The following is a 23,583-nucleotide window of genomic DNA, read 5'->3' on the forward strand; positions in this document are numbered from 1 at the left end:
TTTTTTTCCTGACTGAGTGAAACCAATGGCAGTAGTTTGCCAGGTTTAGCTAATGGTGATGAGACAGTGCAGAGAGGGGGAAGAGATGGTGTCGTTATTGAAACAGTTTCAAAGACTGCAATAAAGGCATTTTCGCTGTCTCAGACTACTCGTGTCATCTCCGGAATTACTCTGAGACATTCATGGTTGTCCGGTATCTAAAAGTAAAGCACCCTGGATTAGAGTGCACCGTAGATACAAAGCCAGAGCTGTCGAACGGCCATACCACCACAACAACAATAAATTATTTCACGGTAAGACAGTGAAAGGGATAAACAAGGTCTTATCCATAAACACACCTACTTCACACGCCGCACCACAAAATTGATCATGCAACTCAGATGAGGCGTGTTTTTATGTTTCAACTTGACTTTAATCTGCTCCTGGCACTGTAAACTGAACATATGACAATGTAATTACAGTATATGGTTCCAGTGAGACATGCAGCCACTCTCTCCTCTGTATACTCTTACTCCTTCCTTTCCTGAAGGACAATGTTATCACATCTAGTGTTGCGGTAGCTGTAAAATTCTCTAGCTTGGGGCGAGCAGAGGAACAACACTGAAGCTTCTAGCGGGGTGAATTCGAGTCCTGGGCAGAAACCAATGACTCCAACAAAGCTAGCATCTAGTTTTGATGATTACGTATGCGGTCAGCAGTCTAATGGGAGAGCCTCTCCACAGGTAATGGCTGGCCCGGTTACAAGTAACATTAGGTAGCTCCTTTCTCTTTCTGGCCTTTTCTTAGCTGGCCTCATGCTCCATTGCTCCCTAATTGGGTCAGGGGAGACAGAGTAGCCAGTCTCTGGTGCTTTAGAAGGCCCCTCAGAGATCTGAAAGTTTCATGAGTCCCCACCACCAGTGGGAATACAGCCACTGCCATTGTTATTAATAAATGGACCCATTTTGCAACCAAGGCAGTTTTTTTTTCCCTCTACCTTTTCACTCTCTTGCCTTTTTTTCCCCTTTCTCACCCTCTCCATCAGGCAGAGTTTCTCTTGTGCATTAGTGATGCAGGAGATGTAGCTACAGTCCTTAAAATGCCTCCCTGACATCCTCAAGTTACAGCAGTCCACATTGTCCGCAGAGCAACGATATGTTCCTGTCCCCACAAGCTAACATTATCATCACTTGACAAAAGCTAGTCAGATCCAATAATTCACATACGAATATGAACTTGAGTTGGGCAAAGCTACTGACACCATGAAGGTGAACAAAAATTCCACATGACACATTCCTAAGTCCATTTGACCTTGAATGAGTTGGAACTTTTGGTAGCAGCATGAAAGTCTTTGATTATCAGCTCTATGTGCCTATGTCGGCAAATGAATAATGAGTTGATCTGAGGTTACTGGGTATGGCATGCAATGTTTGCATTCAAGGTGGGTGTAAACAGTTTTACCTAGTTCTGTGATGATGGGGATGTTGGATCCGGTGGTGACGGAAGCCTGCCGCACAAAGCCATGTACTGGACTGCTGTCTGGAGATGACCTGTCCATTCCAGGAGGCGTGAAACCTGAACACCACAGCAAATACAGATTGACAGAGCACATTTATTTTCCATTATTATCTAGGTAAAGAAAAATACACACCAAGTAAAGTTTCTTAAGTGGTCCTACTACAAGGGTATCATAAGCACGAGGACATGACCTGGAACGCTGTATCAATACCATTATACATAGTGCTTGTCAGCTCACTCAGCAAGAAGTTGTTGATGTGCACTTTCTGTGTCATTCAAATGTGTGGATTGACAGAAAAAAAGGAAGTGGTGGAAGACGGAGAGGAGAGTAAGTGAACAAGGCGCCTGCCTAAAAATTGCAACATGGATACTGTGCTTTTAGGGGTCAGCTACGACATATTTAGCATTCACATCCCTCCATCAACGGGCACACATAAATTTTATATGTTGTTCATTTTGTTACGATAAAATTGGTGAAGTGGATCCGGAAAACCTTTTATCGGAAATGGCGTGGCTCAGAACCATGAAATACAAGTGCAAGTGACAGGAGTATGAATTCACATGACTTCACATTTTTGCATTTCCTCAAAGTGACAAGTAAACACCTTAAATCTGTAATGCTATATGCATAATGCATCAACTGTGTTTTGACATCCATCATTTAGTGCTGACTACAGCAAAACGCCAGCTTATAGTGCCACCACCAAGGAAACATAATGCAGGGAATATATTCAGGTCACAAAGTTTTTAAAGGATTGCAAATTCTGTGTGTGTGTGCGCCTGTGTGTGTGTGTATGTGCCTTTTCTGTCAAGAAACTCAATGAGCTGCTTACATTACAAAAGAGATCTTCCAGCCCTTTGCAACACAAAACACACCAAGTAGTTGAGTACACAGTGGGAAGCACACACTGAACCAGAACTCTTGTTATACCAATTATTGAACTTGGAAATAGCAAAGGTTTGACACTCCGAGTCAACCAGAGAGCACAGGCTTAGACAGTGCGAACATCATTTTGTCGATGTCCATAAAGGATGATGCTTACCCCTCTGGAGAGTGACACCATGTTTTTGAATATTGCCTCTAAACACTGCTCTTATTGTATCATAGTGAACATGAAAACCGTACACAGCTGTAGAAGAACGGCTTCCATTCTGCGCTCTGTGTAGAGCAGAAAGTGATCGTTGGTGGGAACGGGGATACATGAAGCTTGCTGCTGAACTGCTTTCAAAATCTGTTACAGGTTACAAACAGCTCAAAAGTTGGGTTGGTGAGCTCCAAACAGAAAGCTGTTTGTCTTTCTAAGACAGAACCAGAGCACTGCAAGACCAGAAGAGCTAAAATGTGTTTATCTCCCTGATCATCCTAATCTTCTAAAAGTGATTTCATGCAAAGATTTCATTCCGACATGAGTCATTCACTCCTATGACTCATGCAATACTCTTGTATCTCTTTATACAATTAAACTGAAAGTCAATGGGCAAAAATGCTAACATTTTTCTGCTTGAATCCTCTTAATTAAGGAAAAATTGAATTACTTCAGCTTATTTCTAATTGGATTTCATAATCAGTAGAAACTGTAACATTTTGGAAACTAACTCATCATTTACTGCCCAAAATAGACAAACCAGAGTTCACATCACACACAATATCTCCCCTTCTGGCTGTCTGGTGCTACTGTGAGGCTGTAACCTCATCTGTTTGGCTGCACTGTACAATAGACACGTGAGATCTGGGTTACATACCCCCTTATCCCTGTAGCCCCCCGGGCACAGCTATGCTCTGTGGTTGACTACATGCTAGAGCAGCCGTGAGAAGCTCTCCCTCAGGAAAGCGCATGTTTACTTATTCATTTGCACCTACTTGTTTTAAATTCCACAGACAGTGTCTGAATGTGAGCATCGCTTAGAGGAAGGAATCCCCAAAGCAATACCTATGATACAATAGTAGTGTCTGGGCATGTGCGTGTGTTTTTCCTGGTGTATGCATGATTGCATGTCACTGCGGTGTGTGTGTGTTCTCTAAAGTGAAGTATTTATCACTGAAATGGGTGGTTGATGTAAGACCCAATTATTGATGACAATAGGCTCCATCCATCGACCCTGGGAGAGGATATAGGCTAGTGGGTTTCCATATTGAGGTGGCTTTCTGTGAATACTGCTCCCCAGAGTGGTGTGCTCTTAGATTTACCCCTGCTTATTGTTCCTCAGTGGCACGGCTATCGACAGCACATCACTCACTCAAGGCTGGAGAAATAACAGCATTGGCATTCTCCTAAAACATGTGGAAGTGCTCTGCACTAAAAAATAATGGCCTCTTGGACCTTCAACTTTGATTTGTATTTACAACAGTCACTGTGGTGGCACTAAATAGTACTGAGCTTGAGGCATGTCATGGCTTTCAGGCTAATCATAAACCGAAGATTACCTGTCTGTGGATGTGCGTGTAAAGATTGCGATGACATTGTTGTCTGTGTGTCTGTTTTGTGCGCGGACACGTGCACATGCATTTGAACGCGAAGGTGTGTGCATGCGAGTATCGCTGTTTTGTTGTGACTAATGAGGAGCAGCTGAATTGGCCTGTCTGGTGATTTGTACTGGCTGCTTAATGATGATGAGGCCTGATGGGATGCCAGGTTTGTGTGTTTGTCTGCAAACATCAACAATCTGTTCCAGACGATCTGCCAGACACCAGATCAGGGGGAACAACATCAAATGACACAGTCATGTTGATTACATCATTAAAAAGTATTATCAAGGAGGTTTAGCAGCATGTAATTACCAGGGACAAGACTGAAATCATCAGAAAATTATGTGGAGTAAACACTCTTCAAAGGCTTGATGAAGCAATCACCACAATGGTTTGTGTGCAGGAGTTACAGTAAAGTCAGTTTATAGATGCCACTCAGAACAAACTTGCAGAGTATTTCAATTAAGAGCACTTTATAGACTCTGTGCTTTACAAACTGTATTAATCCCTCCTATGTGGCCTTCTCATTTTCCCTCCAATCTTTTTCTCTCTTCACTGACTTCCCTCCCTGCTACAACTTGTCCCCTTTGGGCAGCAGTGCACATGGAGTCTAATAGGACGCTCCTTACCTTGGGAATTAGCCTGTAAGACCCCGATGCTGTCATCAAACTGCATAGACTTGATGTTGAGTGATGCCAAGATGCATTCCTTATCCTGAAGTGAGGCGTCTTCGATATTGTTCTGATTGGCTGACAGTATTACACACATGTCGCAGAGGTTGATGTTGACAGCCCTTAAATCTGCCCGACTTAATGGTGTACCCTTCAGGGTGAGGAGAACAGAGAGAGAAAGAGCAAGACAGAGAAAGAGAAAGCAAAATGCAAAGAACAGACAGATGGGGGAGAGAAAAAACAAATTTAAGAAGTGAGCGGAGTGGAGCTTTGGGAAATTAGTTAACAAGTATTCTTGTTTTGAGGCGATGACATTCCACTGATGTAACTGGGCATCGGAGAATCAGAGACATGGACTAATCTAAAGGCTAGCCTGCGCTGAGGGCTGTGTTTGAGATTCTTCTCTGATCATCAGTCAAGCCAGGCCTAACAAGCTCTAAGGCAGCAAACCACGCCATCTGTGATGGGCGTTGCAGCTGCAACACACATAAACTCCATTTTGGATATGCAGGATGTGTCACTGCTCTGGGTGAGGGGGGTTGACTGAGCTCTCATGGAGTGATCATTCAATTGAATAATGTGTGATCAAATCAAAGTGACAATCCCTCTCAGGATTTCAATGCCCATGTAACTCAAAATGTCAACGCCTTGTTAGTTGAATGATTCTGATTAATATTTATCTCCTAAGGCAGTGAACTCACAGGTAAGATGGAGACCTTGGGGAAGTTGTGTAAAGTTTCCCATTCTCTTCGCAGGTAATCCAGAGAGCCCACAAAGACTATAGGCTTTAGTTCATGATAATGGAAGTTGCTGGCTCTTAAAGGCATCACCAAGTTTCGCAGCCCCACTAAAGCGGACGTGACATCCCCAAATATACAGACCACTACATGGCCGCTCAGCACCGTCATGGAGGCTTCACTCCGGGTCTGCAGGGAACACAGGGGAGGGGGAGAAGAGCAGAGAGAAGGGAATGAGGAAAAGTGTAGATAGAGAGAAGAGTGGAAGAGACAAACACAGATTTACAGAAAAGAAATGAGTGATGTTAACAGAAAACTGAGTTATGTGCACCAGGTAACAACTTGTAGTTTTAACGGTTTTAAAGTTCACTATAAACTCTTATAAACCCACATGAAATAGTTTGTTAACCACTGATGAATTATAATTGAATCATATATTTAGTCCATCATTAAAACATTCTACTTATAGGCTTTATATTTTACAAAAACAAAAGTTTGGTTAACCACTATTCTGTTTATAAGCAGTTTATTGGATAATCTGAAACAGGGTTTTACAAAACAGACAAAACAAGTGGTCCTCCTCAAAGGGCAGCTGATTTAATCAGGTGCTGATAAATGCAGTTTGTAAGATTTTAGGCACATTCAGTATGTATGACTAGGACCCCTGTCATAAATCAGACAGGTATAAATAAACAAAGCTCCTCTGTGAAGCTCATGTTGTCACAGAACAATGCAACGCCCTGCTTTCAAGATCTGTCGCCTGTCGCACCAGCTTGATGTGCAAACTCGAGTGTATGTTAAGCACACTAAATGCTACTATGATAAAAGTTAGTGTGAAACTGAAGCTGTGTCTTTGTTTAGGTAAAACTAAGAACATTAGGGATCACTGCTGCAAATCAGCTCATAGTTTCAGCCTGATTTGGCAAATTTAACTTTTCTTCTTCTTTGCACACAATGAGAATTAAAGCCTGCATCATGTCTTCCCGGAGCAACAAGGTCACTGCTGTCTTCATCAGACTAATGTCAACTATATGGGTGGCTGTTGCCTCTCTTGTTTTTATTTGGAAAGAGATGCTAGACACTTTGCAAAAATTCTGCTGATCCTGCCCAAACAAATGATGTATTAACCTAAATGCTTACAAACTGCCGAACTTGTTAAAACATCTGAGCAAACTCATGCGTGGAGTGTTGCAATGCCGTTCACTGATCCTTAGTGGGTATATAAAGAAAACAATAAACTCACCTTGAAACAACAGAGAGGCAGTGAGAGAGATTTCAATACATATTAGTATGTGATAGGATTACTTCAAAATTGAGGGGAAACTTTTGCTCCTGAGCATACTTACTTTACATTCTCTCTTTTCTCATATATTCTGTTTTTGTTAGTTTTTTGAATTCAGTTACAAAATTCTTGCTCCACTCACCAGGATGACTTTTTCGATGTCTTTTGATGGGCACCAGTGAAACATCCCTGTCGAGTCATACCTCTTCACGTTCATGTCCATGTTTTCGATTTGCTCATTTCCAGGAATTAGAAGGGGGTCGTGTCTACTGAGAAAATGGAACAAGACGTTCATGTTAGACCAATTTGTGAAATGACTGCAGCAGTGGAAAAGTGGTAACATGAAGGAGATGAAAGAACTCTTTGCTCTCTTGAGATCAACACCATCTATTCATACAATGTCTTAAAGAGTGCATCCCATTCTCAGAGTGTTTAACTTTCTGTTGCACTACATACTATAGGTCCCATAACTACTGTAGCATTCCTCCTTTACTTCTTGTCCTTGATGTCAAGTCATCAGGAGACTCACAGACCCTAGTGCTCACAGTGGTACAGAGAAGAACAGCAAGACTTGAGTGCTACTGACTGAATGGCATGGCAACGCAAGGCCAATTACCAGCTTTTACCCTCTCTTCCAGTTCCTGACGCCATGCGGCGCAAATAGTAAAAGCTCCAAAGGCTCACACTTTAAATATTTCAGGAATTTGCCCAATCACATTTTGCTTTCCCAACTGATGGCCATTAATGTTTCAACAGCATGTCACAACCAAACAGGCTAATCCACAGCAGTGGGCTGCTGAGTTTTATCCGGTGTAACACTGACCATGAAAGGGCTCCTGTCAGTCCTGTTATACCGCCTCTCCTGTTGTTGCACTTATTCTACAAGACGTGTTCACACAGTTTCTCTAAAGGCGATCCAGAAAATTTAATCCAAAACACTGAGTCAGGATATCGTGCAGAAATTTAGTGCTGTTCTTCAATAAACATTGCTTATTTACAGCAACACATGTGTAATTTATTTACAATTCAGCCCAAATACTGGAAGCAGCACCATACAGACTCAAAAAGGGGAACTGAAGAGAGACAGACATTTGAATAATATGGGAGAAAACATCTCAGGAATTTGGCATACATCTCTCTCAGTATCACTCTCTCTATCCTCTATCAACATTGTCATTCGCTGACAGGGCTTTGATGTTGCCTCTTCCTTCAGCCTGCATTTGGGTTGCATGCCATCGCAGGAAAAGTAAAGGTAAGGGGGAAAAAAAGCTGTCAATTAGCCACCTTCTCTCTCTCTTTCTACCTCTCTTCCCCCCTCTTCCCTCTATCAGTTAGTGCAGGTGATAATAACACTGACAGCATTTAGTGTTTTTACACTCAGCCTGAATCTTTCATCCAGAGCCGCGTGTTGCGCCAATCAACTCCACGGAGCCCCTGTCACTTCAATCTGCTCAGCTCTGCTCGCCTCCACACAGGGGCTGACTGGCGCATGCAGGCGGGCTGCCGCTCCACCTCTCTGCCAAGACAGCTATCTTTCACAGAGCTGTCAGTGGTGTGACTGGCAGCCTGTCAAAGGCTCCACACACCTCCTCCTCCCTCTGCCTTCTCCCTGCCTCAGGTTCAACCTACCACAAGGCTCAGGGAGAGAGCAGACATGTCGTCTGAGCCACAGTGCCACGCCCAAGGGATATCAGCTGCAGATGATACTGTGACATCCTCCGCGATTGGATGCGTGTCGTCAGTCATGACCCGTCAAAAAGGTTTGTGGGAATGGTGTTAATGCCATGGTGGCATTGCAGCTCGTTAGCGCAGTGACACGTCAGATTTGGCTACTGGGAAATTAATAACACGGCTGTGGTAAGGATAGGTCAGCTAGAATGTAAACTGTGTCCCCCTTAGCTTTTACAACAATATAGAGATATCAATTTCTTAAATGTAAAGAAGAAATAAGGTAAACATTTTTTGTAAATTTTACATTTACATTTAATTTGTATTAATTAATTGGAAAGTATGTTCTCTTTTAGAAGCCCCCCCTAAAGTAAATATTTTCCCTGGCTGAGCTACAGTACAGTATTTTATCAGATGCACTTATATAGGACAAATATTTCTCTTATAGTATGTCACACTCCAGTGTCTCACCCCCCTCTCTTTCTTCCTCCCTCCCTCAGTATATATTTCAAACAGAGTTGAGTTATTCCAGTGTATCACTCTGCAGTCACAAGCTGGGGATGGGCGTGCTCCCCCAATCCCTCTCTGCCAGACTACGAAGGCAGCCTCTTGCTTTGAAAATTTTCCCCATCATGCAAACTGACAAAGGCATGCTTTTCAAAAGCCCACAGCCAATCTGTTGATCATTATTTATTTACAAAGGCCTTCAGGCGGCAAGTCCTGTAAAAACCATACTTGATACGTATGCTCGCTCTCTTGCTAGCTCTGAACTGTGTTTTCCCCCTCCTTGCTTGTAGAATAAAGTATCCCTAAGGCTACCTCAAACAATCACTTTTCATTGTGCATAAAATCCACCTTGTAAAGCACAACTGTTTAATATATATGGTGTTATATGTTGACAGGGGCAGCTGCGAAGGGGGGCTGTGGACTGTGATGGGTAATTTGATGTTTTGCTGAGGGCTAAGACTTGGAAAAAAAAATCTACACCTATAACAGAGGACCTGTCATCCCAGTACCCAAGAGCCAGCAGAATACAGAAGCACCCCTAAAGCAGAGAAAACTTTGACACCGCTTTGAAGCGTTTTCAAAACTGAGTAAATAACTCGCAAGAATTATTATCACTGCAAGATCAAAGCAAAGATGCATATATTACATGGCAAACGGGGACCATCTCCTAAGCAGAAAAGGAAGAGAAGAAAAGGTTTTGTGCTTTAAGTTAGGCAAACTAAACACCCTTTTTAAACAAGCAGTTAGCTGGAAATGTGCCAGTGTCTACAGTAGTTGTTTTTGTAGCAGTTTTCTCCCTCTGAGCAAGGGCATCTCAAATGATGCTCTGTTGCAAACTAGACTGAAGGGTATGACTGTGTTGGGCTAATGGTTTGGCAAGTGTGAAGGCTTATTAAGTGCTTGTTTTGTGGAGAACTGAGGGGGAGGCCGACAAGTATACTGGACAAAAATCACACAAGGCATTCCAGTGCAGTAGGAGGAACGCTGCCTAAGGGAAGCAAGCAGGACCAACATACTGTACAAAGAACTCAACTAGAATGTAAGGAAAATACACTACAGTAATAATAATCACCAAAAAATAATATACTGAGTAAAAACAGAAATGAAAAAGTTCAACAATAGAAATTAAAAGTAAACTTGTATATTACTCTTATTTGCAGATAGAATTTGTTTTTGCTTTTAGGGATTTAACTTCCACAGTAGACAGTAGAAAATATGATTAGGGGTTACAATTCAGATACAGGAGTTTCTACTGCACTGCAGCTTCACTGCGTAAATACTAACAGTGACAAGTGCGTGTGACAAAAACCACACAGCCCTCTGTTTAGATTTTCCTATTGTAAAGTCATAAAGATGACGACCATAACACTCACTCTCATTAAGTGACAGGCAACGCAGCTATGAGTGTTCCTGTCCTGTTAGATCTTCACCACCGTGCCTTTATCCTGCTGTCCCAATGGGCGCAGCTCGGCCTACCCATATTTTCCTCGCTGTCGCGTCGCTAACCCTGCCTCTAAGCCAGAGGAGCACAAAAACCTACTCATTTTATCTTTCAAAATCAATTAACAGCAATTTAATTCCACAGGACAGGATAAAAGGAAGGTAATATTTGAATTCATATTTGATTGTGATGATACATCTTGCATATGGCCTTAAGTACCAGAAACAGTACTCACAGGGGTTCCCACAATAGAAGAGTAGCCTGAGGGCAAAGTAACCATGCAGGTCCCTCTGATTGGTTGCTGGTGTCATTAGTGTCAGCATTGTTTAAGGAGTACATGTGGACCAGACTGGAGGAGGTGACAGCTGGGACTTTAAAGCCAGAGGAGTTTTCAAAGGGCTCCTCACAGCCTCTTTTCATGACAGAAATATTATTTCAGCTCTGTCATTAACAGCTGACAGCATGCCATCCTAAACAGCCAGAGCCTAACGGGGCACTTCGCCTCTCTCTTTCTCTCACAGAGTTTCTTACCTCCTTCTTCTGCCACCCCTAATTTGCCCCCTCCCATCCATCCAAACTCCCACCATCTCGCCATCAGCAGCCTCTGAAGTATCTCTTCTCTCACGCATATCCCTCCATCCCTTCCTACCTCCCTCCCTCTCTTCCTCCCTGTATCTGACTTCCTCTCACTCCCTGTTTGAAGGCTGGAAGGAGAATAAAATCAGCATCTCTTACCTCATCATTTTGGGCGAGCAGTTAGGTGAGTTTCGCATCCCTCCGTTGCGCTGCTTTTTTTTGGGCGAGAGAGTTGATGGATGCTCGTCTTCGACTGCAAACACATGCGCAGAATGTCAGAATAGAGACAGATGGCTGGGAGAGCGTGCTGGACCTGACATGAAAAAAACTAGCCAACAATCAATTAATCATTGCAAACAAAAAAAATATGAACAGAAGAAAAGGAAAATTAATAATTCAGTGTCAAATTGAGAAAATATAGAGAAAGCATTAGTAATGGACAAAGGTAAATCTGAGAAAGGCAGGAGAAAACCACGGAGAAAAACCAATTTATGACCTGGAAATTTTCACAGAAGGCTCACATCCCAAAAACCCCCATATTTGGCTCTTCTAAGGTGCACTTTTTCAGGGCCTTCAGTAATACATTACTGCATCTGTTCAGTACACCCGGTAAATTGCGCAGGTGGTTGGACCTCTAGCAGTTTGCATCAGAGTGACCATGCTTACCTACACCATTAATTGCCATGTGATGGTACAGACTGTCATTGTCAGTGGGGCACGGGCAAAAGCAATGACAATGGTTATGGAGATGGATCTTGAGTGGGTAGTTTTGTTTGTTTGTTTTTTTATGAAAAAAATATCTGAACCCCAGGCCATTATTCCAGTTCTACCCAAAGCGCAGAATGGCTCTTCTACAGGTCTACCTCCATGCCAAGAGAACACTTAGCAGTCGTCACACATCATGAAGAACAGGGTACACTAACAAGGTATGAATTAGTGAGCTATGCATACCAAAAGCAGCAAGTGAATGCACATAATCCTCCAGTAGGAGAAGGTCAGGACTAGCCTTAAAACTTAACAAATGACTGAAAATAAATGATTAATGTAAGATTAAATATTCCATTTTTGTGTTTGAGACTTTGGTGTTAAGCGTTTGTAGGGATGCTGGGCCACTGCCACAATGTTTTGGGTTTTTTTTAAGTTGATTTTGATCTGATTTAAGTTCAGTTTCCTGTCAATCATAGTTTGCTGTGTTGCAAAATAGAAAAAAAAAACTCTACTTTTCAAACTTTGCTACAGTCCCAGACAGAGAGGACAAGAAAGAGCAGCCAGAGTGAGGCCAGGCCCAGCCGTCTGAAGATTTCAGTCAAGCTAACAGTAGTCTGATCTTCACTACTGTCTGTGAGTTTCAAGAGCTTTCAGACAGGCACCCAGATACTCTTATCCACTCTGCACTCTCCCAGCGCAAATGCCAAGTGCACGTCACTTCAAACCCGTATTAGTCCTTTAGTTAGAAATCAATAACACAGCATGATATTAGTGCAAATCAATGTGCACGCCGCAAGCCGTGACTATTCCAAGCATGTGGAATTTCATTATTGTCTGAGCACCCATTCTAGGCTGTCACCTAATTCTGCTAATAAAAGATAAGAAATATGACTTTGCCTTCTAATAAAATGTCAATCTCTGACATTTCCTTTATGCAATTGGGCATTCGGAATAGCTAATATCACAAGCACTTTCCACTTTACAAATAATTCTCTCTCTAATGTACTATCTTTGAAAATACCACATCTAATAATATGTATTGCTAACCATACTGTTTGACAGAATGACTGTTTGACATTATTTGCTTCAAAACTTAAGTTTGTGCTGTATTTCAGTTCCCAAAGCTCAGTCTCCTCCGAGCAAAGAGCTCACAACTCCTGCAACATTATTGAAAATAATTACTGATAAGCAACACTTTTTTGTCAAATTTAAATTCACGTTTTAGCGCTACTTAGTTTGAAAGTCACCCAGACAGTAGCAGCCACTGCACTATCAGGCATATTCGTGCAAAGCGGTCGTGGCATCAACAGCAGCAGCTCCAGCAGAGTGAACCGTCATGCAGCAAACAGCACAAATGAAGGGGCGGTACAGGCAGGGTTGCTGACTGATGCATCCCGCTAAGGGGGCAACCTACAGTTCCTACTGTGACTGAGGAGCATGGAATTACTGGGGTGGTATCGGTATTTCACCGGCAGACTGCGGGCCCGGTTCAGCCGACTCTCAGCCAGGGATCTGGCCACCGTGCCTCCTGGGCCTGAGATACTGAAGCGCAGTTTCGAGGGGTCAGCCCCAGGCCCCGGCCCCTTGAGGAGCAGGCTTCCTTTACGGTTATTAACAAGGGGGATGTTGATAGGGCCAGGGCTGACCAGGGGGTCCTGGTTGGGGTGCAGGGTGTTGGGTAGGAATGCATTTGAGGTGATGGAGGTGGAGGTGGAGCCAGTGGTTTTAACTGATCGCTTTTGAAAAGACGGTCTAACTTCATCCTTTACTGTCAAACAATGGAGAATAAAAAGTGTGAGAAAGCCTGTATTAATGTTCATAAATTAGTTAGTAATTAAATTATATTGTTAAACAGTAAAATAATTAACTAGTCTTATATTTTCCTATATTTGTTTTAAATTATATAATTGTTTTAGTAGAGATTTCAGGGAAAATTACATAAAATAAAATTAATAATCTTACTGTAGAATGTTAAGCTATATAGGTAAATAGGTAAGACAGAAAAACATGCATTCATTTAAAATAAATATGTGATAAAGATCATGGACTGTTTTTGTAAAAAAAGGTTACAATTTTTCTTTGTGGGGCATTCATTTCACTTTTGATCGGGTTACTCCCAAAAGCCAAAAAATAATTTATCATTTTTCAAAAACTAGTGTTGAAACTTAATTTGTATTTAACTTCTTCCATCTTGGCATGCGCTCTAACTGAAGTGTTCACAGCGACATTTACTTTGCATTTGTGACAAACATGAATTAATTAGTAGCCCTTCAGTTTTATTTCTCGGGTTGTGCTTGCTACACTTTCTGGTACAACAAAGCAGAGACACGGCTTGGCTACAGCCAGTCAAATCTTATCAAATATTGTGTCATTTCAAGCATGTGTAGCACAGTACTTTCATTTCAACAAATATAAAATTATAACTAATAATCTATAATATTACTAATTTAAAAACTGTAATCATTAAACATGTAAAAGGCATCATTTTGGATTATGTATAGAAATGTGTGTTTGAATTCCAGACCAAAAATGCAGTCATCCTTTTCTCTAACTCTGCATTAAAATGCTGATTTTTATTTAACTTTGACAGCAATCACAGTATTTCCTGTGACAACCTGCTGTGTTCAATGTGAGGATAAATACTCTGTTCATGTTCAAATGCACGTATACCTTCACCCAGTTCCACCAAACACACACACACACACACACACACACACACACACACACACACACACACACACACAATCCGACTAAGGCTACAGAGTCAAACCATATGTTTGTATGTATCGAAGGGGTAATGGCACTCTGCAGGAAGACAAGAGAGGGAGATGAGTCAAATATCTGGTTGCAAAGTTGACTAGGAGAGGAGGAGCCCTTTTCCTCCCTTTGGTAGAAGGGTGGATGGTTGGTTGTTTGGAGGAGAGAGCATGCTTGGGTGGCCCTGGGCAATAAACAGACGTTTATCCCAGCCGTCAGCTGCCTCCTTGATTTACGGGGCGCCACCGATAGCTCCTGGATTCATCTGGCCCTTGTCAAACACGTGCAGCGTTAGAGAGCGCTCACCCGCCCTGGCAGGTCCACTGTGCATTCTGAACAACCCAGACGGCAACTGTCCCTTCCTGAAATGCTAATCACATGACGGTACTGTCCTGCATGCAAGTCTTATCAGATCGCCGTGACCCAATGTAAACTGGATGATGAGGCAAAGGAATAACAAGTAAAAATGTTTACTTTTGTGTGTGAGCTAAGCTGGCTTTGCCTTTACCGTGTTTGCTGCATGAGCAAGCTTTGCTCTTCATCTGCATTGCAGTTGCATGAAATAGTTTTTTTAGGCCATGCATTGTTGTATTGTTACAGTTAAATGTAAAAAAAAAAAACAACAACTGATTTTATGATTATTGCAATTCCTTTTTAGTTTTGCTAAAGAGGCAGCCAGTATTTCAAAGGGGAAACAAAAAATGTCTTCAATATCAATATGGTTATAAGAACAAATACCGTACATTAAATAAAAATATAAATGTAAAATGTTAGTATTTCAAAACTAAAATTTATTCTTAACAAGTAGTAACAATTATAATTTACCAGAGATTTACCTAAATTGCAATCAGCTTTGAATCGAACGCCAGCCTCTTTTTGACTTCCACTGTTCCCTGGTGTTGTAGTGCCATCTGCTGCTACATGCAGCACAATACAAAAAGAATAGTTCATGGAACTACAAGGGATTATCAAACACAAAAGAATTTCTTATACATTATAAATACCAGGAACTATTTACTTGTGGAGTTTTAAATATGCAATTTACTGTCAATAAATTTTGAAATTAGTTAATGATAGGTTAGTTAAAAAAAACAGTCTGAGTTAAACAATTTAACACTGGTTAAACGATGGGTTTATGTACTTTCACATTTTGTCTCAGTATAAGACACAAGACAACAGCAGTATATTCTAAAGGAATAATGGACAAGGAAGCAAATACTTAAGCAAAGCATCAGTACTTATCATGTTACATGACATACTAGTGAGGGGTCTGCAGTCTAAACACAGAGCTGGAGCAGAATGGAGAAGGACAGAGAAACACACTTACGTGATCTGACATATCCATTATACTTATATTTGGCTGAGGAGAATGCAAAGACAAGTGGCAGGTCACACAGAGGAGAAATGATGTAATGAAACGGACACATTAGGATATAGAGACATCAACATAAGAGCGGTGTATGGAAATTAAATTAAATGTAACTACAATGAAGTACTATCAGTGAAAGGTACGAGTACATTAACCAAAAATTAAGGCCACAAATAATGAAAATAATGGAAGAAAAAACCCTAATCGTGGTGAATATTAAAGTAAGGCATGATGGCACACAAAAAGGCAGATGGGTGAATGAAATGAACTGTCCATTCTCAGAGTGAGCCATGCTTTTAGGAAAGTGTACTAAACCTTTAATGAGATGTAATGGCAGTCTAATGGTTGAAGTTATTTTATTTTTTGTAATATTTCTCATTTAGATAGTCATTAAACACTGGCTTTTTTTAAAATTCCATTTAAATGTGATGAACATTGTCAGGTCTATGGACAGAACAAATATAGCCACCATGGGAAACACAGACAGCAACTACATACAGTACTCTACTGCATGTAGAGATCCAAAACACAGACAGCAGACACTCGCTACTCAAAACAGCAACACTGACAGAGCACAAATGCAACGAGTCTTGATCTTTACATGCAGTCCAGATAGCACAAATGCATCATTTTTAAAAATGGGAATTTTTAAACATGGGTTTAACACTACACTTTTAAAGGTCTCCACTTGTGCCAGTACTATTAATTGGGGATTAATTTTATACGACCTTGACTGAAGAGGCACTGAAGACTGGAACCAATAGAAGTACTGGCATAGTGAGCACTTGAACTGAGCTCTGAGCTGCTGACACTCCCCACTCTTTCCCCGAGTCTCTTCCAGCAGTAAAGGTCACAATGAGAGCCCAGGGCTGGCCTATGACACAGATCCTCAAACAGCGACCCACAGTGGCCCTGGCATCTGTCTCTAGCAATCTGCCTGCACCACAGAGGCGGCAGACTAACTGGCTAGCATCTGGGGCGTAGCGAGGCGGCATAGGACAGAGGGTAGGAGGGGGGACCGAGCCTGCCTGGTGGACAGGAGCTGTCAGGGCAAGTTTGGTGATGGACCAGCAGGGCTGGGAAAATGAAAATGCAAACATAATTTCCGTGTCAGGATAGATAAGGTCCCCAGCAATGAGATGCAGATGCACACACATGCACAGACACAGAGAGGGATGTGCATGTCGTTACACACACAAGATGTGCACATGCGCTCACACATGGCCCAGAAGGTTGTGGATTAGCCTCAGATCCAGCCAAAAGCATCTACCAAGCCCTCAGTCCCCAACCTTTGTCCATAGCCCAGCTTTAAAAGCTTCAGCCTCTTCATTATATCAACCCCCGTCACATCTCAAGCTCCTCTCACTGACTGACACTGGCCCACTGTGATGATGGTCAGGTCAAAAAGAAAGACCATAAATACATAGACCTATAAACTTCCAAGTTAGCTGCAAGTCATAATAAGTTTTAAAGTAATATTTGAAAACTTAAATTGTTGAAGACAAGAATCCGTATACACAACCATACAAGGGGGAACTACAGTATATTTATATTGTACCCTTGCCCATCAACACACAATTTGTGCTTGGAACTGCTCTCCTTTGCTCTCTTGTGTCCAATGTTTATACCTCTCTATCTAAAAATGTTATTCCCTCCAACTCAAGTTAACGTCTCATCTCATTTTCACTCCAATATCCAATAAATTGTTTGAACTGCAGGATTTCTATATGTATAAATTCTAGTAACAGAAAACAGAATTTATTCAGTTGACTAATTTGTCCAGAGACTGCTGTTTGTGCAGTTTTTTTCCGCATAAGTCACTTGCATGAGCACATATTAAAAATGACTATTATTTAAAATATTGTGTCATTAAAGCAACACAGAGGTTAATTCCATTAAAGAGGTGCCTGTGTCACACTGTGTGGTCTGAATGAGACTTGCATCAGACCAAAGGGTGCATTAAATGAAAGAGTCCTATCAAATAAATCAGTTATCCAAGTAAGGATAGAGAAATCTGGTTCAGATGTACAAGAGCATGAAGTCATCATGGATAAAGATGTCTTATCCTCTCAGTCTGGCGGGGAAAAAATGAAAAGGAAATGGAGAGAGGAAATCCAGCAATCCCTAACTGACAGAGCCCAATGCACTCCTTCACTAAACTCACTTTGTTCAGACAAAGTCAGAGTTAAAAAGGGAAAGAAATCTCAGACAGAGGAGGCTTTCCTGAAATCCTACAGGGGGTTGAGGGAGAAGTGAGATCAGTAACCATGTAATGGCCAGTAATTGGTACCGAGGGATATCAGCGCAGGCCGAACTACAAGAGGCCAAGCCAAACTCATCATGGCATGTTTGACACTAATCTAGGCTGAGTCGGCAGACGGTGGGAGAATGTTGAGAAGGAAATCAGATCTGTATGTCTGAACCCAAGGCTTTGATAGCTGGGCCTACTGCTGCCATGTCTAATTGAAAGACAATTTAGTATTTCCCATCCACTCAAAAGGAAAATGGAAAGGAAGGGGAATCTTCCAGAAGCCTTAACAATCTTACCTTTTCTTTATCAAGCCAACATCATTTTTTTGCATTCTCCATTTGTGTTTTTTTTCTCCTCTACTCTCCTCTCTCCTTTAACCTAATCTATTTTCTTGTCCTCTTTCCTGATATACAAAACCTCTCTCTCCCCCTCTCCTTCCTCCCAATTGCCCTTCCTTCTCCTAGTGTATCTGCTATAGACTGTTAAATACTCATATGCGCTACTGTAGACAATTTAAAACAACTGCGATCTGCACAACAAGCTGAGTAATGTACAATTTGAGACATGTATATAATCACTAAATGTGCATGGAAAATTGTAGAAAATAAATGTAATTATGGGCCAAATTGTGAGTGTTTCCTTTTTAATAATTGCATAAATGAATTTTTTGAGATATTAATAGTTCTCTGTCATCTATCATTGACTGATGGCACCAATAAAAACATGTTTTAATATCTGTGCAGTGTTCCTCATTTACAAGGGATGGCAAGGCTGGAAGAAATCTTCAAAACATCATTTCAGGTGTAATTTATCTTCTTGCAAATCACTTTGTAATTTCTGGCTTTGATAATTGCAACATAAATAAACTTTAGTGCTATTTTTCCCCACGGACACTCAGTAAGGTTAAGTAGTTACGCCAAAAGTAAAAGAAAATGTGAAACAAAGACAAAGCTGCTTAAACTGAGAAACGTACAAACTGAAAACAGTGTTAACTCAGAGATTCCCCAAAAAATGTACGGGGCCATGAAAGTAAACAGACATACTTGAACAAACAACATCATTAAATTGCAGTATAAAACCTGTGGAATAAAATAACATATTCCATCTTTGGATATACAGACATCTTACCTTAAACAGTTAAAACCACATCAAACACCAACCCTCCAGTGATATTATCACACAACTGCATGACTGATGCAGCATGCGGTAGCCAACACCTACAGTACTGTACAGTACAGCAGCACCACAGAGCCACACCACCACTAACCCACCACATATATTACACTCATGAAGTAAAAAAAATAGTAATGATTAATAACAAAAAATACAGAAGAAAGTCCTGCTACAAATAAAAGTTATTTTTATAGATAGATAGATAGATAGATAGATAGATAGATAGATAGATAGATAGATAGATAGATAGATAGATAGATAGATAGAAAATTAAAGAAACAAAAACAATAAATTATTAATTAAACAATAATAAAATGTTCATAACCAAAAATTTGATTAAATAAATTCATGAAACATGGAGTCACGGTAAACAGATCACAACACATAGACAACACTACAGATACACATATACACGTACGGTACCTCTGCATGGTACAATACACAGAGCACACACCACAGACATGTAACAGCATGTGTTGGGCGGTGTAACTTACAGGCACGTAAAGTGGTTGCGCAATCATGAACAGAGACAGAGGAAAGTGGGTAGGCCCTCTGAAGGGTGTCCATGTTACTATGTACACTGCCTGACATGCAAGAGCAGTCTTGCTCTGAATGGCCGCAATCAAAACAACATGCCAGTTTCATTCGTTTGTAGACGGACATCTTGGCTACAGTCATGTTTTGGGATGAAAGGAGAGGAAAAGCAGCAGGTTAATGGCAAGAGGAGAAATATTCATCCAGGGGAAGTCGGAAGGTAACTTCATAAGATTGTGCAAAGCCTTAGCCACCTGCTCCCACAGACTTGAGCCCCAATTTCAATAAATAGACTCAGAGCACCGAGACTTATTTAAGAAAATGACTTTTACCTCAACAAGTCGTCCAATTAATTTCTTTTTTTTAAATTTCTTTGTCTGTGAAAGTGTTACTAAAATTTTGACACATTATCATTACAATATCAATAATAATACTTAATATAATAATCCTATGTCAGCGCATTATTTCTCATTCATATTGACATCAGTCTCGAGAGGTCAAGCTGTGTGCTAAGGCTGTCAACAGGTCAAAAGGCAAAACTATAACAGTGGGAAAGAGGGGTGAGGAGGAAGGGGAGAGGGGAGGGAGGCATTCAGGGAAGAGAGGCATGAGCAATGTCTTCAGCAGCAAACCTCATACAATGTTTCATACATTTGTACATCCTCTATCCATTTGGCTAAAGGAGTGGATCACGTACCTGTATCCCATCATGCAGCTGTAGCGGCTCTGTCCAAGGCATCACACTATTCTAGTGGCTAGACTGGCCAATTCATGCTATATTCAAACTTAAACTTTCACTGCTCCGCTCCCCAAGGGACGCTTCATTCTAATGTGCATGTGTGCAGAAATGGTGTGACCAGGTAAAGGATACATACTGTGTATTCTACTGTATATCCATAATGCATGCAAAACTATTTGTATTTGTACTTTTACTAACTTTTGAAAGAAGGCATTCTACCTCTTACAAAAGTTTATCTAATGTATTTATGCTTGTTTGTATCAGGAAAAGTTTTATTATGATTTGCTGATTTTCATCTTTAACTCATATTCTAGTAAAAATTACTGGCTGGACCATTACATATACTAACATCTTTTCTTATTGTCTTATTGTCCCCATACAATAAAATCAGATGATAAAATTTAACAAATTGAATCAGATTGATCAGAATAAAAGGGAAATGCATTTCAGCATTTGATTAAGACTAAGAGAGCTACATTGTTTGTTTGGATGCCAAATCTCTCATGCACTGTAGGATCTCAAACACTAGGAGCTCAGGGTTTGCAGGGGACCTTTGTTAACAATTTAACAAAACATAAACAAAACATAAATGAGGCTACATCATCACTGTTGCTGTTTTTTTTTTACAAGAATCAATTCAACACAAATGCCATAAAGTCTGTTATATCAAAGAATTTCATTGATGTTTCTGTTCAGTAATCGTCCTTGTCGAAAATTGGCAATTTGGAGACTATATACCCTTGCTCATATGAGACTGAAAGTAAAAGTAATATTACACAACATGGAGCTCCTTAACTACTACTAAGCCTGCAGCCAAAATACTGTTAAGCATCCCTTCTATCTTTATGTGAGTGTGGGTTTGTGTGTGTGTGTGTGTGAAGCCCTGAACCCCAAGGGAAGTGGGAGTGAAAGTCCCCAGAGTAGCATCTCTAGATTGCTGTGACTCTGGGCAGAAACAGTCCCTGGTCCCCATTCTCTCATTGCCGAGGTGCAAACAGACAGCAGACTAATACTGTCTGGCACCTTTACAGAGACACTTTCAGCATCTTTGACTCTGAGTCACATCGGAAAATAAGATCCTGGATGAAGTAATATGTTTCAGCTTCTGGCTAAGGAAAGAATGGGAAACGCAGATCATAACCTGTGGGATGAAGGCATCAGGGACTGTTGTATCCTGTGGCATGCACATATGCTTTATGAGCATTTAATAAGCATGCAGAAGATGTATTTTTGTTCTCAGCAACAAGGGGACGTACAGAGATAACTGTTCACAGTAATGAAACAGTTCTGGGGGCATGGCAGACAAGAGAAGCAAGGCTATCGGGTCATGCTGGAATTTCTTGACTTCAGAGTTCTTGCTTGGGCATTCGGACCACAGTATATGTATGTTACAATGTGGATTATTGACACATGGGAGGGGGAGCAATGGAGAACACAAGACGCACACACATTGACAATGTTTTTGACTTCTGACTTCACAAATACCCAGATTCTGGCCTAGGATTGAAGGTGTCCATTTCAGGGCATTCCTATTTGTAGATTCAACATGATGGCTGCCCTGATAATCATCTCCTGTACTCCACCATGGCACAACATATTCAAACAGAAGCTATCAGGGCGCTATGTTGAATAAGGATGTCCCAAAGAAAGCACCATTCTCATATATCCCCCCTAAAGCGTCCTTCTTCAGCAAGAGTGCAAGGAAAAATTATAGTGTTGGCTCAAGAGTCAACTTTTGAGCAATAACAAACACTGTGCAGTAGCCTTTCACAGTGGAGGAACAGAGGCGTGCAAAGACAAATGCAATTTTTCTTGGAAAGGCAGACTGTGCACAAACACACGCCCATTAAGGAATGCAAAATTATGAAACTAACTCAGGATGATAAATTTGTCAAATCGTATAGTCATTTTTTTGATTAGATTTATTATCCCACTACACAGAAACACACACATTTGGTCCTTGCATTTTTGCTGAACAGGTTTCAGGGGAGTTGAGTTTCCTCTACAGACATCACAATTTAAATATCGGTTTATTGGACATGACTCTGGCATGGCACCACCATCTAGTGGCAAAATAATGCAATGACAATTAATACTCTGTATTGCTATTGGACTTTTCACCCAGTGCAGTGAGTAAACAAAAGGGCCCAACTACTGTCCAGATCTGAAATGCACAATACTGGTGCAGTGACATTTCAATTCTGAAAGGAACTGATGATCTCTGAAACCTCAGCCCGAGCTGGACGAAGACCCAGAGTTTAGAGAGGGGCTGAGATCACAGGGGAAGTGGGGCAAAGGGGGAGACCAGATTGTTTTGATTGTGTTTTGGCAACCTAGCTCGCTAGGATTTGAAGAACTTCCCACAAGGACATTTTCTGCTCTCTGAAAGCCCAGTCACACACAAAACTTCCTTTGACAGAAAGCAGATTTAAACCTCAGTGGTTCTTGTTAATTTTCTTCCCCTTGTGTTAGCTCTTCTAAATCTATGATTACTGTATGACAACTCAGATTTTCATTGCATTTCTTCTGAACTTTCTTGGAGCATGACACTATAAGGGGGTTAATCATGGGTAATGACATAAGACTTGCAGCAGAACGGCTTCCAAAAGCCAAATATGAGTTGGTATGATGATCAAATAGTGAGGAAAAACTGTAGAGCTCATCGGCCACATCCGATTAAGTCACACTTTATTTTAATTGTCATTTCCAACTTGTCCAAGCATCAGCTGACTGGGCCAAGGGATGAGAAGCCCTGATGCTGGTGTGAGTTAGATTTCTGCTGTTTTGGTTTTGGTCTGGTCTGAGCACAGTGTAGAAATGAGAGGCGAGGAGAGGGATGCAAAAGCTACACTGGTACATGCAACATAGATACAGTATACTATTTGCTGAAGAGGAAAAAAAAAAACACTTGCACTGCACTCTGGGTAATAGGACACCCATTTTCTTTTACTCACAATAAATCACTACCAGTGAGTAGTTAAAATAAAGTGGTGTTTTCCAATGGCAGCAGGGAAGGAAATACATCAAAAAGTGTGTCACTGGTCATAAAGAAACATGGGAAAAACAACAGAAGAGAACAAAACATGATAGAACAGAACATACTGTCGGACAGACTTCCATTGCAGTAATGGAACTGTCATCTTTCTAAAGGCAACTCTCTTGTTGACAATGACTGTAATATGATAAAACATTACGCCATGTTCATC

General features: G+C 41.1%; 1 protein-coding gene across 9 annotated transcripts in view; it reads right to left on the reverse strand.

Moving 5' to 3' along the window:
* kcnma1a (potassium large conductance calcium-activated channel, subfamily M, alpha member 1a) overlaps positions 1-23,583 on the reverse strand; it is a 141,240-nt gene that overhangs the window by 14,361 nt on the left and 103,296 nt on the right. For 4 of the 9 annotated variants that reach the window (XM_042433076.1, XM_042433077.1, XM_042433072.1 and 1 more), the window contains 5 exons: positions 11,006-11,099; positions 6,797-6,920; positions 5,337-5,561; positions 4,594-4,786; positions 1,441-1,554 (listed from right to left, as the gene is read on the reverse strand). In XM_042433076.1, coding sequence (XP_042289010.1) covers positions 1,441-1,554; positions 4,594-4,786; positions 5,337-5,561; positions 6,797-6,920; positions 11,006-11,099 — 750 coding nt within the window. Of the gene's footprint in view, positions 1-1,440; positions 1,555-4,593; positions 4,787-5,336; positions 5,562-6,796; positions 6,924-11,005; positions 11,100-15,147; positions 15,229-15,638; positions 15,672-19,598; positions 19,773-23,331; positions 23,341-23,583 lie in introns of all 9 variants that reach the window. The other 5 variants (XM_042433074.1, XM_042433078.1, XM_042433073.1 and 2 more) reach the window with 4 other exon arrangements.

Source organism: Thunnus maccoyii, chromosome 14 (genome assembly GCF_910596095.1).
Source record: "Thunnus maccoyii chromosome 14, fThuMac1.1, whole genome shotgun sequence".
In the NCBI taxonomy this organism is placed as follows: domain Eukaryota; kingdom Metazoa; phylum Chordata; class Actinopteri; order Scombriformes; family Scombridae; genus Thunnus; species Thunnus maccoyii.